The 17767-nt window shown below is 29.3% G+C and overlaps 1 protein-coding gene across 3 annotated transcripts in view; it reads right to left on the reverse strand.

Moving 5' to 3' along the window:
* Positions 1 to 624: 624 nt before the first annotated feature.
* Positions 625 to 17767, reverse strand: part of LOC127290865 (tafazzin) — a 44962-nt gene continuing 27819 nt past the window's right edge. For all 3 annotated transcript variants that reach the window (XR_007844499.1, XR_007844500.1, XM_051319679.1), the window contains one exon: positions 625 to 1086. Coding sequence is in view for 1 of the 3 variants with exons in the window: in XM_051319679.1 (XP_051175636.1) it covers positions 1047 to 1086 (40 nt within the window). In the remaining 2 variants the exon portion in view is untranslated. The remainder of the gene's footprint in view (positions 1087 to 17767) is intronic.

The following is a 17767-nucleotide window of genomic DNA, read 5'->3' on the forward strand; positions in this document are numbered from 1 at the left end:
AAGCGTAGATAGACGGAATGAATAAATAAATACGGAAATTATTATATGTAATTTTATTAAAATCACTATTCACTTAATCAAAACCCCATTCTAAATAAAATTGTTATCCAATATTTTTCTACATATTTCTCTATTACAATTTTTATTAAATTTATTGTACCTACTGAATTTATTTATTAATTACTTTTTTGACTATTGAAATACCGTTTTAAACAATTGAGAAGATGAATTCGCAATTCAATTTAATGGAGAAATATTTATTAAATCTCGAACATCAAATGTTAAATTTAAAGCGTGAAAGTCAAAAGAGTGAAATGTTAAAAAAATAAATTATCATTTAATTGATTATAATTTATCGTTCTATTACGCAATTTTATACTGGATTATTCACGTTAATAAAGTGCTATTCAAGATAAAGACGAACTATTACACTAAGGTCAACTCGATTGCAAGGAAATGACGCTAAAAGTATAAAAGAATATGCTAATAAAATGTAAATAGGGTAGTACGAAATATATAAATGAAACCATAAGTATTTTTTCATTTTAAACTTCAGCATTAGAAAATTTATTCATTGTTTCAATATTCGTTATTATTTTACAGTCAATACTCTAAACAATAATAATAAATGTTAACCAATATTTCACTGAAACGTGTCGATAATTCGAAATTTTATTCGTCCTATTATCATATTCTCTCGTTGACTTTTGTGCCATGGCCACTTGACAACATCGGACAATCCGATTTAAAAATTCATTATATTCACATTCATATATGTACAACTGCGCCATTGACGAATTTAATGGTTTGTATAGTAGTGGCAAGGTACGTAGACTTGAAAAGCTAACACGTTTCGCTCTACGTACTGACTCAAAGACTTTGGCAGAAATTCTGGAATGGCGCATTTAGTATAAAAATACAATAAAAGTCACTTTAACTAACAACTTGTCCTTTTAAAGGATATATTCTCTTCATTTTGTTACTCTCCAATACTTGCAAAGTGCATATTCGCGCTAATATTCTACGTCAGTAACCAATATCTTGCATCAAGCCTTAGTATGAAGTTTCTCTGCGACTGTGTGTAATCTGTAGAAAGACAAAGTTAACAAATTAAACTCTGAAATACTTTTATTTTTTAAATTATAATTTCTTAGAAAAACTAAACCCTCCAAAAGGAAAGCATCATAAAATTCTTACTCCTATGTTTTAAATAAAATTTAATTAAAGTCATTATTTTTTAATTAATTGTTTTAAATTAAGTGGGGTTAGGACATTCTCTCAGATTTCAACAACTTGAGGGGGGAAACACGTGTAAAAAAAATTTTTTTTTTTACTTCAAATGCTCCCACATGCAGTTAACGCTACGCACGAGATCGCTCTACTCTTTCGCTTTCTTGTCAATATAATTTTTTTAATTGTTAGTAGCAACCACTATTACCAAGTGATAGCAAAGCTTGGTTTTAGTACAATAGTTATTTTTGAAAACATAACGTCTGCAAGACAATATTTAAAACACTACTTTTTAGAATCGAAAACTTTAAACGCATTTTTCGCAAAACGTGTTTTTTCGAGCGCCGTGCAATGCAATTTTTAACCGTTTTTCATGAAACTTACACTGAGAAAAGTTAAACACAGATTTCATACTAAATACACGTTCAGATAGTGTACCTAACCTTTTTAGCAACATCGGTTCTAAATTGTATCGCAGCTGCGCTTTTTGGTGGACAGATACTGTACTAAATCGTTTATCCCACAAGTTAGGTCAGAATCTGTACTCAATTGGCGCTGCTGCTGTTCGATTTTAGTACTGGGTCTGCACATAATTGAGGTACAATATCTGTTCCTCAAAAAATGCAGATGTTGCGTTAAACTTCTCTCAGTGTACCAAAAATCTTCTTTAATCCTACACTGAAAAAATTTTGGTGCAACAGTTGCCCCAAACGAAAAATTTTAATATTCAATTAACTTCACACTTAATATTTACCATGAGATTTTATATGAGTAAATCTAACTGAATAAAGAAATTTTTCGTTTGAGATAGCAAAATTTTTTCAGTGTAGAAAGCACATTTGGGGTAGAAAACTACCCCAGAAAAAATTCAAATTTCAGTATTTTTGAAGATTTTGTGTTTTTGTAATTTTTTGACCATATTTTTGATCCAATCAAAAAACGCTATCTTCTTCTTTATAAAAAAAGGAAGAAAATTATTTATAAGAAAGTTATTTTGCGTCAAATATAAACATTCTAGCAACAAAACAATTTTGGGATGGTTTTCTACCCCAGATGTGCTTCTACGTATGAGCCAGCTATGTTATGCTGTCTAGGGTTAACTAACCGGCTATTGCATGACGAGCTGCTTTAAAAAAAAAATTTAACAATCTTTTTCGTTGATTGTTTATAAAAAATTTATTTTTTTCAAAACGGTCCCAAATTTAAAAAAAAAATTTTAATTTTCTCTGCGTTATGCAAAGCGTATTTCTGTATTTCAACGATAAAAATTTTATTTTTTGATTTTGGTTGACATTTGAGACCAGTACGCTGCACGACGCAAAACCAAAGATCTAACTTCAAACGCCTGCAACGCTGCTATTTAGTAATATTTTTAATTAAAAAAATTATTATACGTACTATATTGTACACTTTAAGGTATGCTTTATTTCAATTTAATAAACTTTACCACTTTTTGTAAAAAAAAATCTTGAAAAAACGTTCTTTTACACAAGTTTCCTCCCTTAATTATTATTTAATATCGATGGCTGGTAATTAAATAAAAGTCATCATTCAGATAGGATCCTACGTGAGTTCCTTTAAAAAAGCACATTTTATGCTTTTAAAGTATGTCACTATTACTATAAGAGTATAACCATTATACTTATTTAGTATGGACTTACTGTAAACTAAAAAAGCATTATTTCACACTTTAATAGGTAAACGAAATTGTATACTAATAAAGGATAAAGCAGTTTGGTGCTAAAATAGTTAGTTTGTTTTTTCCGTGCACTATAAATATAAATTGATAATATTGAACTTGATCAAATTCAAGATTAAAGGTAACATGTATCGAAGTGTCGATTCTCCCCACCCCCATTTGAGAAAATCAAAATGTCGCGCTTTTCTATTTTCCGAATTAATTAAGATTAAATATCAATCTATAAATTTTCAAATTTTATAATTTAACAAAATGAGTCGAATTAATTGATCTAATTATATTTTGCGTTATTTTTTTTTATTTAAAGAATATAATTACGAATATGAAGCATTTCACTGAGATTGTAAAAATATTTTTTTTGCGTTATTAATTATTCCGTACAATGTCGCGTAGTAGTTGATCTTTTTATGTTATAATTTCTTTTTTTTGAGTTAGGGGATATTTCTCATACAATGTAAATTCTAATAGAGAAATTTATATAATATATCCTATTGTTCATATGATAATTTATGATGTTTTTTTATTGCTGAAAATACTCTCTTAAGAAAATCCACACCCCAAATGTTTCTGAAACCTAGAGCTAGCTTATTGAAGTTTTATTTGTGATTTTTTCCGGTAAATGGATTTTTGAGTTTAAACTTTTGACAAATTTTGACGTTATTAGTTATTCATATTACTTTAGCCAGATGGCTTTAGGATATTGAAATAACTATTTTGAATTTCTTTTGTTGTTCATGCTGACGTTGGTTCTATCAAGAACCTGGCGCCCAACAAAGTTATTTGTTTGAGAATTTTGTATTTTTTTATTGAACTCGAATATTCATTCCGAAGGTGATCGCGTTAAAATTCTTATTGTCAGAAGAATCTCGATAATTAAAGGTTTTACAAATTTTCATTTATGATTAATTTTGAGACAATCTAAAATTTTGATAAATATCGATGTTTGAACATTTTGAAATCCTATCCACTCCATTGTAAAATTTTTAATGTCTCAAATAGTTTACAACTAAAGTAAATCAGTGTAACGTCCAGCGTTATTTCTTATAATTTTTCTATTTTCTTTTTATTTTATTTTTTTTAATTTCTTATCGGTTCTTAGAAAACAAACATCTGTTTTTTTCAAAACTATGTTTTCTTTTTTATAAATGATTTATTTCTTCCTTTTAGAACCGATAATGAAACCAAAAACCTTAAGTGGTCTACACTTGTAAGATGCACTTGGAAGTTCAGAAAATCAAACATTTGCTAGTTAATAAAATTATAAAATAAAATAATTTCTCACGACGGGTCCAAGAGTTCCTGTCGCCGAGACTTCTGTTAGCAATAAAAATTGTTAAAGTTTCCAAAAAAAGGAAAAATATCAAATTACAAAGATTGTTTGATTTCTAATTCTTAAAAACAATACCTTACACGTTGCAATAGTAATTTTTAAGGGGTTACACCACTTTGACCCGATCAAAAAATACGCTTTTTCAACAATTTTTATTGAAGAATAGAAATTTTCTTAAGGAAATTAAAATACAGTAGAGTATTATACTACTCTTGAACTGGAAAAAAATGTATTTTTGCCTGCGGTGGGCACTATAACTCGGTCCAGATTTGAGCTAGATCAAAATAAAAAAGCATTAGTTGTTGTAGCTAAAATCTAGCGAAATACGTATCCGTTTTAAGAAAATGCATTTTTCGCAAAATAGCATCAATTTGAAAGAAAAAGTGACTGTTTGTTTATTAAAATTTCGTTACTTAAAGTTGTTCAGAAAAATTAAATATTAATATTTCAAAAAATCCGTACGTATTTCGCTAGATAATTATATCGCAATCAAAATAAAAAAACCAACAGGATTAATTGAAATTTGTGACAGCTAGAGTACCCACCGATTTTTTAAATGTAGTTTTGAGAAAAACGCGTTTAAAGTTTTCTTAACAGTTTGGTTCTGTTTAACAATGATTAAATTAAAAATTACCTCTAATCAACTACGCCGGGTTCATATATAGTATATTTATTCTATGCCTATAAGATGTACTTTAAGTAAAAAAAAAATTTTTTAATTTTTTAAAAATTTCAAAGTGGTGTAACCCTTTAAATAAATTTTAAATTGTTTCTTTAATTATTAGTTAAATTTTAAATATTAGTGTATGGAATTTTAAATTAATTGATTAATTATAACTGAGTAATAAATTTCTATAAAAGTAACATAATTAAATTTTAATTAACAAATTAAATTGATTTTGAAGTTCTAAACATTATTATAAGAATGAGTGATCATTTAGACTATAAACAATAGAAATTGTAGCGATTTATTGGTGTAATGTCGATGAGTAGCGTCTTATAGTGTGTAGAATGTGTGAGAAGACGAAGAAATTACGAAAAGTAGGAAATTGGGTGTCCTGCGCTGTATTGCGTGATTAAATTAGTGTAGTCAAAGACCTCGAGCACGTCGTATGTGCAAAAGTGATCTAATCGCCGACTACGATTTTTTATAATTTTTCACAACGCCCAATTTGGCGGTTAGTGCATAATTAGTAGAGCACTGTGATTTGAATTTTCGCTTCGGTGAACGACCGAAACAATTTAATTTCATCTACAGAATTTGACGATCTCACCGTTTCTTTTTGATTTGTATTGTAATCTCTCGAAGGAGAGACAATACCTGCGACAAAAACCAAGAATATCGAAAGCGATCGCTACGAAAGCGCTCAAATAAACTCCGATCTTTGGGGGATGCTTCGCTCCTATTGAAAATCCCCACATGGGATCGGATCCTATGTCAAAAACTATGTAAAACCCCACTCCTATATAGGAAACCATATGGTTTCCCATATAAATCCCAATGGGAAATTGAGACAGGAATTGACATAGGAAAATATCAAAACGAGGTTCCTCATTTCCCATGAAAATCCCATGTCAAAATACAATGTTAAATACTAAATGAAATCCTTTATCATTTTTTTTTTAATTTTGCCATGTCAAACCCTATGTCATTTCCCAAGTAAAAACCTTTATCATTCTTTTAAAAAAATTTTCCATGTCAAACCCTATGTAATTTCCCATGTCAAATCCTTTATCATTTTTTTGAAAAATTTCCCCATGTCATTCCCCATGTGAAATCCCTTATCATTTTTTTCATAAATTTTTCCATGTCAATTCAATACAATTCCCATTTGTCAAAAAATGATAAAGGATTTCACTTGGTAAATGACATGGGGTTTTATATGGGAAAATTTTTGAAAAAAATGATAAGGGACTTCACATGAGGAATGAGATGGGGTTTGACATAGGAAAATTTTTGAAAAAAATTATACAGGATTACACATGGGGATTGACATGGGGATTGACATGGGGTTTTACATGGGAAAATTTAAAAAAAAAGATAAGGGATTTCACACAGAAAATACTAAATGAAATCCTTTATCATTTTTTTGAAAAATTTTCCCATGTAAAGACCCGTGTCATTTACCAATTGAAATCCTTTATCATTTTTTGACAAATGGGAAAGTTTTTGAAAAAAATGATAAAGGATTTCAAACGGAAAATGACATGGGGTTTGAGATGGGAATTGACATGGAAAACATTTTTCAAAAAAATGATAAAGGTTTTTACTTGGGAAAAGAAATAGGGTTCGACATGGGAAAATTTTTCAAAAAAATGATAAAGGATTTCACATGGGAAATGACATGGGGTTTTACATGGGAAAATTTTTCAAAATAATGATAAGGGATTTCACATGGGAAATGAGATGGTGATTGACATGGGGTTATGGCACAGTTACGCCACCAGATGGTGAAAATATTTTCTCGCACAGTTGAGATCAGTCTGGCATACTATAAAACCTGAGAGTCTAACCCAGAAGTAAAGTATACTTTTTTTTATTTTTAGATGAGTTGCAGTAATTTAAAAAAAATGATAAAGGATTTCATTTAGTATTTTCCGTTTGAAATCCTTTATCATTTTTTTCAAAAACTTTCCCATTTGTCAAAAAATGATAAAGGATTTCACTTGGTAAATGACATGGGGTTTTATATGGGAAAATTTTTGAAAAAAATGATAAAGAATGACATGCGGTTTGACATAGGAAATTTCAATATAGATGTTGATCATCATTATATTTCCACAGTTACGCCACCAGATGGTGAAAATATTTTCTCTCGCAGTTGAGATCAGTCTGGAATACTATATAAGCTGAGAGTCTAACCCAGAAGTAAAGTATACTTTTTATTTTTAAATGAGTTGCACTAATATTGTTTGATGTTTAATCAAATAATTAAATTTTTTTGTAAACTGCCGCCTGCATAAAGCAGTCAACTGAAAATTTCCGAATGAAATCCTATGTCGTTTCCTATATGTAAATCCATGTGAAATCTTAGGTTGAAATTTTAGAATCTATATGAAATCTTATATTATTTTCTATGCTTAAATCAATTTGTTTTATCATGTGTAAGAATGCACATGAAATCGTGTTCCATTTCCCATGTGGTTTCCCATGTGGGGATTTTCAATAGGGGCGCGAGGACATTTTCTCAACGCGCAGGTTTAATATATTTGTAATCTTATCTGGAAATTCAACGGTGAGTTATTTCTTTGTAAAAAAAAGAAACGTATTTTTGTTACTCAAAGACGAAATCTTTCGATTTATAATAATCGTAATTTTGACCACACATTTGTGTTTGTGTAATCCTTTATTGTATAGTATCACAAAAAAAATCTTTTTTTTTATTCTGAAAAACACGTACATAAATTATTTTAGACGAATCTATCTGATCAGATATAAAATATAGTATACTTTTTTTTATTCACTGAAATTCGTTACAAAATTTTGTATATAATAAAAAGTTTTTAATAATTGTCATTTAATTATATACAAATAATTTTAACTAATTTTCTTTTATATATATATGTGTATAATTGTCTGCGTAATTTTTCAATATTATGAAGCTAAATAATTATAAAATTATGTATTTTATAAATAATTTTAAGAATTTTTGTAATTTCGAAAATTCGTTTAAAAAGTGAATCTTGGCTCCATCTTTTAAAAATAGTTTTAACTTTAGATCCCCACTTTTTCAAGATTCTCTACTCTTATACGCCCACGCAAGGTCATTCCTTGCAAAGGCTGGGCCTATAAGACCCAATGACATCTTTCTTTCGATAAGCTATTCTATTTTTGATTTTCATAAATCCCATCATTGATCTTTTCTAATTTCCCACTCTAAAAATATTTATGCCTAAAATTGCACCCGTCTTAAAAAAATTAAGAAGGGATAGCAATATAAAAACTAAATACCCTAATAAAAAAGTCAGTAGTTTTTAAGTGCAATTCAGTTCTTACAATTCTCCCAGTTCTCTCAAATCAGTTCTTTATTACAATTTTCAAATTCCAAGTTTATATTTTTAAATTATTTTCTTCATGTGACAAGTCAGTTCTTGAAAGTTAAAAATCTTCAAGTTCCAGTTATACAAATAACAAATCACGGATTCCAAGATTCCAATTTAGGACTAAGCTTCAAATTTTCTTCTGTTATTAATGAATAAAAATAAGTAATTTTATTATATAATAATTATTTTTCTCCTTTCTTTTTTTTTTTTTTTTTTTTGTCATACTTTTAATTCCGAAGGACGAAGTGCGATTAAGTTGCGCATTTTAGTTCCTTCATTCCTTTAAATTTTTTTGATCATCATATTTTTTTATATAACCCTTCCGAAAAGATTTTAGTGCACTATTATCTTTTCAATCTTTTAAATTTACCCACTAATAAAACAAAGTTAAGTTGAGGGATTCCTGAGTTGAGGACAATGAGTCCAGATTCAAAAATAAATTAAAAATTTAATAATTATGTTACATTGTCGGACGTAACATCAGTAAGTTGAATGTTACAGATATGTGAAATAAAATTGGCGGAAAAGCTGATTGCATTAGGTGTCGATTGTGATACAGTTGATAAACTTAAAGGTAAGCTTATTCAAATATTTTAAAAATGGTTTTAAGATCGTACTGGACGTTCATTTAAACGTTGAGAGACATATTTTCTATTAAATATATTTCAATTGTGGATTGTGATGAGTATGAAGGTGAATCAAACTGATAATATAAATATTTGTATATTTAAAATTTATATCGTGTTTTGATAAACTTTGAATTTATACGCAAATTATTTTAATTACATTATCCAATTAATATTAAATTATAATAAAAATAATATTTTCAATCTATAATTATTAAATAATAATAATTTATAATTATATTTAGTGAATTATTGATTAACAATTAATTATAATTTATAATATTATGATATTAAAAAACCAAAATAATTAAAGCAAGTTTTGCTGGAAGTATGTCAAATTAAAAAAATTTTATTCTTGAAGTTTAAAAATCAAAACAACCTGAAAGTAAGAATGCCTTGTTACAAAAATCAAACATTAATATGAATTAATTTTAATTCATTTTGAAAGAACATTCGTTTAACAATTTCTAACTCATTTTTGTTCATATTCTAATTTAAAATAATTTCTACTTTAAGGTTATGTTTTGGTATTGAACCTCTGATGCATATTACATTTTTTAATTTTTAAGTTATTGTCTAAATAATTTGCTAGAATTTCTATAAAATAAATTAAAGGGTACATTTTTATTAGACTATGTAATATTTCATATCAAAGTTCCTGAATCTCTTTCTAGACATTTTATATTAATATTGGATATCTTAAATTGCTCTTGATGTGACATACAAGTGCAAGGTTGCTGGACTCAATATATTCACGATCTGCGATATATGCATGGATATAGTATAAACAGGGATGGTGGACCACTAGGATATGAATGTTATTAAGATAGATGTCAAAAACGATTCAAATTGTTTAATTCTTTAAAAACCATGTTATCAAGATCCATGTAGAAGCTGCAGAAGCGAACAATGGTATTATCAAGCAGCCTCAGGATAACTCAATTTTTCAAAATAATAACATTCTAGATTTTCAAAATAATATTTTTAGAGAAATTCCAGAAATTAATCAAGATAGAGGCAATGCGGATTTTTCACAGAGACATCCCTATTGAAAATCCCCATATAAGATCCGATAAAATTTCGCAGAAAAAAAACTATATAAAATCCTTGAATTTTGTAGAAATTTTTATAGGATCCCTTATAAATTCGTATAGGAAAGTGAAACTGGGTTTAATGTAGGCTCCAAATTTCTGAAGTGGGCCACTAATTTTTCGATGGCGAGATTTTTATAAGTCATATCAATAATTTTATAGTATTTTCGTATCAAAATAAGATCCTAAAGTTATATTGCAAAATTTTAATTTTTTTAAGAGTTATTGTTTAAACAATTTTTAAGCAGCCAATTAGTAAAAAAAGCTTTTCTACGGTATTGGATTTTGCTGAAATTTGGTATGAGTAATGTACAATAACCATGCTTTCAAATAAAAAAAATTTGTTTCATTTTGTTCATAATTTGTTGAAAATAGCAACAATTATTATAAACAAATGAAAATTTATTAACCTTCTGCGCCTAATTTCGTATTTTTTCTTGTCAATTATGATTCCCTATTTTATCACGAGTATTTAAAAAAAAAAAAGTCAGTATATTGCATTAGGTCAAAAGTTATTAATATATTTGTGATCGCGGTCCGAGAATTAAGTGGAACGCCGCGCCGGACGAATACGCTGAAACACGTTAGAACACGAGCGCGCTCTTGGACCTTGCTGTTCTTTTGAGTGCATGTGTATAATTTAATTTTTAAATTCATATTTATTTGTAATTTCCCTTACTATTAAAAAATTATATCTGCATAATATTTAATAATTTTTATATTTGTACAGAATATTTTGTATACGTAAGTATTTTAAATGCCTATTCGTTCACGAGTATTTTAAAGTTTATTGTTTATAAAAATTATAACCTTATATCACAAATATTTTTCACACTCTGCTTCTATTTCTCATGAAAAATAAAAATGCCGTCACCAAATGTATGCTGCAACCCCTTGTTAAAGAAAAATCATAGACGTGTGATGAAAAACCTTAATTTAGTGACTGAAAAATTTGATACAAAATTTACTAATCTTGTCGGGAAGTATATTTGCACGTCATGTAAATTTATTAATAATAATAATAATAATAATAATAATAATATTAATTAATAATAATAATTATTATTATTAATTATTATAATACAATAATAATAATAATAATTAATAATAATTATTAATAATATTATTAATTATTATAATACAATAATAATAATAATTAATAATAATAATAATTATCAAATTTTTCAGTCACTAAATTAAGGTTTTTCATCACACGTCTATGATTTTTCTTTAACAAGGGGTTGCAGCATACATTTGGTGACGGCATTTTTATTTTTCATGAGAAATAGAAGCAGAGTGTGAAAAATATTTGTGATATAAGGTTATAATTTTCATAAACAATAAACTTTAAAATACTCGTGAACGGATAGGCATTTAAAATACTTACGTATACAAAATATTCTGTACAAATAGAAAAATTATTAAATATTATGCAGATATAATTTTTTAATAGTAAGGGAAATTACAAATAAATATGAATTTAAAAATTAAATTATACATATGCACTCAAAAGAACAGCAAGGTCCAAGAGCGCGCTCGTGTTCTAACGTGTTTCAGCGTATTCGTCCGGCGCGGCGTTCCACTTAGTTCTCGGACCGCGATCACAAATATATTAATAACTTTTGACCTAATGCAATATACTGACTTTTTTTTTTAAATACTCGTGATAAAATAGGGAATCATAATTGACAAGAAAAAATACGAAATTAGGCGCAGAAGGTTAATAAATTTTCATTTGTTTATAATAATTGTTGCTATTTTCAACAAATTATGAACAAAATGAAACAAATTTTTTTTATTTGAAAGCATGGTTATTGTACATTACTCATACCAAATTTCAGCAAAATCCAATACCGTAGAAAAGCTTTTTTTACTAATTGGCTGCTTAAAAATTGTTTAAACAATAACTCTTAAAAAAATTAAAATTTTGCAATATAACTTTAGGATCTTATTTTGATACGAAAATACTATAAAATTATTGATATGACTTATAAAAATCTCGCCATCGAAAAATTAGTGGCCCACTTCAGAAATTTTGAGCCTGTAGGAAATGACGTAGGAGTTATCATATATACTTCCATTTGAAAAATCATGTGAATACTTATTTGATTTCCTCTAAATTTTCTCTCACATTATGATTATTATCTTATGTCAATATCCCATGTTTTTTTCTTTGGGAACAAAAAAGTCCTGTAGAAAAACCGTGAAAAATGGACAGATTTTGAGTTGCAGAGACTCAAAGTGGGTAAATAATGAAATATTGTGTACGAATTAATACCAATGTTCTAATGCTACAAATCCATCAAAAAGGGTGAAAAATTGTTACTCGGGGATTTTTACGGTCGCTGAACACAAATCTGAAATCAGATTTAAAAATTGAAATGGCGGACAAATTATAGTGAATGATTTTTTCTAAAAAAATGACAGATTTGCCTATTACTGCTTACGTGGGCGTTTCTGAGGATTCTAATTACGAATATAAAGGCAGATTTAAAAAGTCAGATGAATCATCAGAAAACAGGTTGTAAGATGTAAAGATGAAGTTCTAATTTAGGAAAAGTCTTAAATAAAAATTTAGATAGTATTGAAGTGCACTGAATAAGAATCAGATTGTTTGAAAAAAATGAGGGAGAAAATAACTTACCTCCATCATCTAATTATTAGCTACACTAGGTAACCTCAATTGCTATTATATAGTTAGCAATTTTGATAGCTAATGCGGTTGCTAATTAGCTTTTAGTCACCATGGTTTTCTGTAACAGCTAATCATTAGCTACTATAACTAAAAAATCCTCAGCCAAATGATGATGACAGGACTTAACAGTTTTTGGGATGAAGATATTGTGACAAATAAAAACATTCATCTTACATTGGATTGTCTTTACATTGTCTTGTCAATTCATCAGCTGCACTGCATATAAGGCAAGTGCTATTTCGCGTCTGCGTTAAGTCGTTCAGTCTCAAGCAGCTAGTATCTTCCTTTATGGCAATAAGTTCGTTACAAATCGATTTATTATTTACAGTTTGTGGATATTTTTGTCATATTATAACGGATGTAAAGTATTCACAAGATAACAAAAATATGCTCCAGCCACTTCTGCAAGGTTTAAGATTCATTAATAGACCCTATGTAATAAAAGGTCAATATCACTCAGCTTTTTGGCAAGGACTTTGTGGCGTCGCTTTAAATCAAAATAAAATAATTGATGAAAATAGTTTTACTGACAATGAATTTCAATGCCAATGTCCTGTAAATAAAGAGCAGTTCCAAGAACTCTTCACTTACTGTGATAAGAGTTTCTTGTGTTATATAATCCTCAACCATAAATTCCCCGAGTAATTTATTGCATTGACGGTACGTATATTTATATTCAAAAAAAGTACTAATTTTAGGGCTCTTCGGCAATCACACTGCGTTCATAAAGATCAGCATTTACTAAAACCAGTAATGATAGTTTCTCCTAATAGATATATATTAGACATCCAAGGGCCATACTTTTCTGATAGGCGCAATAATGATGCTGCGTTATTAAGGAATGAATTTTAAAGAGATGCTGATAGAATGTTAAGATGGTTTCAGGAAAATGATATTGTAATTATTGATAGGGGTTCTAGGGATGCTACTGATCTTTTGAGGCGCTTGGGTATCGAATGGAAAATGCCAGCACTTCCTCCACCAAATCAGCATCAACTCATCACCAAGGATGCCAATAACTCCCGTCTTGTGCCGAAGCAAAAATGAATAGTAGAGGCTAGAAACGGCCATATGAAATAAACTTTCAAATTCTTTGCACAAAAAATGCAAATGCAACACCTTCCTAACCTTGGCGATTTTTTAAGGATAGCAGGTGCTATCATAAATAAATATCACCCCACTATTCATATGGAAGAAGCTACTGTCACAAAAGCAAATGAAATGCTTGAGAAAGCAAAAGAGGGAAACCTGGTGAACGCTGTAGTTGAGAATGACAATCTGAGGAATAGAAACACTCAAAGGTGGTTATTGATAAATGAAGCACAGTTATTGGACTTTTCAATATTAGATATTCAGTACCTGAAAAACCTCACTGTTGGTATTTATCAAATAAAACTAGCACCATCCTACGTGCAGGATATCGTTAAAAGGGACAATGACGAAGAACTCCATATTGAGATGCTGCTTGACGAAAACCGTCTGCCACAGCCAGGATTACAGAGAGTTAGAGTTTTCTCTAGGTTCCGAAACGCAAGAAAATATCAACATTGGATTGCGTACATACCCAATGGTGACAATGAGATGAATGAGGATATGAATGAGGAACCTCCTCCAATACTAGGGTATTATTGTACCTGCAAGTCAGTTGCTCGCACACTAGGTACTTGTGCACACGTAAGCATAGTTTTGTGATTTTTGGGTTATGCTAGACATCAAGAGAACGTTCACTATCAAACGACCAGACTCCTTCTAATTATAAGTGATGCAGGAAACCGACCAATACCAAGAAATGTATAATCTAGCTACTTGAGCGCGTCATTGGCTCACTTACTGCTACCCGACTACCACTAGAGCTTCGTCCGAGCGCAAATCGAGTTATAGAATTGGGAGGTTCAATTATACGACCGATTAATAACATCAAACCTAAAGTAAAAGAATTTTGCAAAATTGCTTGCAATATTTTCAACCAATAAACTTAAGAACCTAAAAATAATCAGTCATTAAACCGATGATATTGCTCAGCGGTAAAGCGTCTTGATTTGTGATCGCTGAGGTAAAGCACGTTTGAGAACCGAACGGTTAGTACTCGAATGTGTGACTCCCTCGGTACCCGCTATAGCCCTGGTGTTTTTCACTACGATCGAGATATATCAAGCGGAAGGTTTGACGTCAGGGATATGTTTGTGCATTTGGATGACTATTGAAATGTACAGTCATGAATCGACAGTTAATAAACCAGTTGTAGCAAAATTTGTGCTTGTTATATAAAAAAAAATTTATTTTTTATTTCTAAGTGTTCAGTTCAAACAGTAAAAAAAATTATTCTAAGTTAAAAAGAAAGTTTAAAAGCTTATATTTATGACCTTAATTGAAAAAACGGTCTCCTTCACGTTCAATGTTACTTTATTTTAATTTAAAGCAATTCTTTTTTAAAATGTTTAAATAAACAATATACCTTAATTTGGTAAAAGAAACTTTTGTTAGATATGTTGTATTTGTTTAAAGAAACAGGTGTACTTGCATGGTGCCTCGGCGAAATTTCAGCGAGAAGAACTTACATAAGTCCAAGGTAGGAACATACGATGTTTTTATTTCTGACGCGGGGTCCTGCTCGACTACCTATCAGAAATGACAAAGAACGCAAGTAAAATTGTGTAAGTTTTTCGACGTATTTCATAGCGGCGCCAGTTGACCTCGTACGTTTTTCCGAGCACGCAAAGTATAACGTGTAAGTTTTTGTCAAGTATTTCTTCATTTTCCTCATTTTCTTTGGTTTTTAATTATCGTTTTATTCAGTCATTAATTAACGTTCTTAATTTCGGTTAACACAAATAAATGCAGCTTTTCTTTCCGCGTTGATTGATACCAAAAACTCAATTTTGTCAAAAATGTCACTTACGTAAGTTTTTCCTTAGGAAGGCAGAATAATTTAGAATGTCGACTGAATAAATTTGGATCATTTGAAATGTCGTTTTTTTACACTGAAAAAAAACTAGTAGGTTTTACTACTTTTTAACTACACTGAGTAGTACAATAGGTCCTCAACTGAATTTAAACGGTTCTATTAACTATATAAAAATAGTTAAACCAATTTAAAAATGTTAAAACAACTCAAGATGTAAGTAGTAGATTTTACTACTTAAAGTGGTTCAATAGGCTTTAAGAACATTTTTTTGGTACATTTAATAAATCTTTTGCAATTGAAACTACTACTTTAAGTAGTAAACTATATTACTGAAAGTGGTTCAACAGGCTTTAAGAACATTTTTCTGCAGAATTATTAACTCTTTTGCAATTAAAACTACTACTTTAAGTAGTAGATTTTTAATTTTACTACCGACCTGTACTTGTACTTTAACTACATATTTACGTAAAATCAACTATTACTTATTAACTTCTTAAAAATAGTTACATTAACTACATGAACATGATTAGATTAACTAAAAAAGTAGTTATTTTAACTACTTTCTAGTCAACTACCCAATGGTAGTTTTTTGGCAACATTTTTTTCAATGTAGAGTTTGGGGAAAAATCATTGAAAATTTCAAATCATCGCCCTCTATATCCCTTTAGAAATGAAAATAGTTGAATTTTCAAAATTTGTCATCCTGCATTTTTAATGTTTGAGTATATAACAATTTCGAAATAAGCGCCCTCTATAATGCCGTAGAATGTGAAAACTTATAGGTAACCAACATTGTCGCTTAGGTCGATATTTCAGTAGCAAAAACGCACTAAAATCAGCTTAAAGGCCTAATCAGAATAGATTCTTGAACGGAAACGCAATCGTAAACGAAAATGTAAGAATGTGTAAGAGAAGGATAGCAAATATATTTATTCTTCTCTCACCTATTCATACGTTTATTTTCACGATTGCGTTCCCGTTCAAGAATTTATTCTGCTTAGGCGGTTACCTAAGTTTTTATATCGTGTACGGCAGTATAACTCTCTAAATTGTCCGCAGAATATTTTCTGCCATATCCGTCCCCCGCTACATTTCCTTTCAAATGCAAACGGAAGTAAACTTTTTTTACATGTACATGTTAGTATACTTACACGTACTAAATTTTTCTCTAATTATGATGTGTAGGGTTTTTTCCATCATTTTTCATGGTGTTTTATGATTTTATGGATTCTTCTCGAAAAATAATCACTTTTGGTAAAAAATGTATACACGGAGAGAAATAGATGGTACGGGGTACTATCTAGATAATACCAGGTACCATATTTGATCTTACATATACGGACAGCAATCTAGATTCTATCAGTTACAATAAATATTGTACGGAGTAACATCTTGATTGTAGTGGGTAACATAACAATATTTTTTGTAACATCTTTGATAGTACCGAGTAGCATAATGATAGTACCGGATAACATCTACTTTTTACCATCTTAAGATCATAAGTTCTTACCATATATTTCTCTCCGTGTATGACTTAAAATGTGTGTTTTTTAAGACCTACAACTTTTGTCTAAAATTTTTTTGAAGTTTTGCGTTTTTTACACGTTAATTGCAAAAAACAATAATTTAATGGTGTTTCTTATGGTTTCTACCATGATAATCAAATTTGCAAACTATCATTTTTCACTATCATTTTCGTAATCAGCTGTCTAAATCTGAAAAAGTGAAATTTCACTTAGAATGTTTCAAAAGTCTTGCACGTAGAAAATACGTGTATATGCACTTAAAAATAAGTAAAACTTCACTTATTTTGGAGTGACAATCACTTATGTTTAAGTGCATATACACTCATTTTTCTACGTGGAAGACTTTTGAAACATTCTAAGTGAAATTTCACTTATTCAGATTTTGTAAGAGCTCACCAAAATACAGTTTCATAAAGATTGGAGGTTTCGGCTAATCGGAACTTTATCCTTGAATTTTTAGAAATGGTCATCCGCCATTTTGAATTTTTAAATGTGAAAAAATTTAAAAATCAGCTCCCTCTGTAACCCCCTAGTAATTAGTTGTAGAGAAATTAATCGAATTTTCAAAATTTGTCATTCGCCATTTGGAATTTTTGAGTATATGCAAATTTCGAAATCAGC

This window comes from Leptopilina boulardi, unplaced genomic scaffold, assembly GCF_019393585.1.
Source record: "Leptopilina boulardi isolate dan_hultmark-lab unplaced genomic scaffold, ZJU_Lbou_2.1 LbouV2_90, whole genome shotgun sequence".
NCBI classification, from domain to species: Eukaryota; Metazoa; Arthropoda; class Insecta; order Hymenoptera; family Figitidae; genus Leptopilina; species Leptopilina boulardi.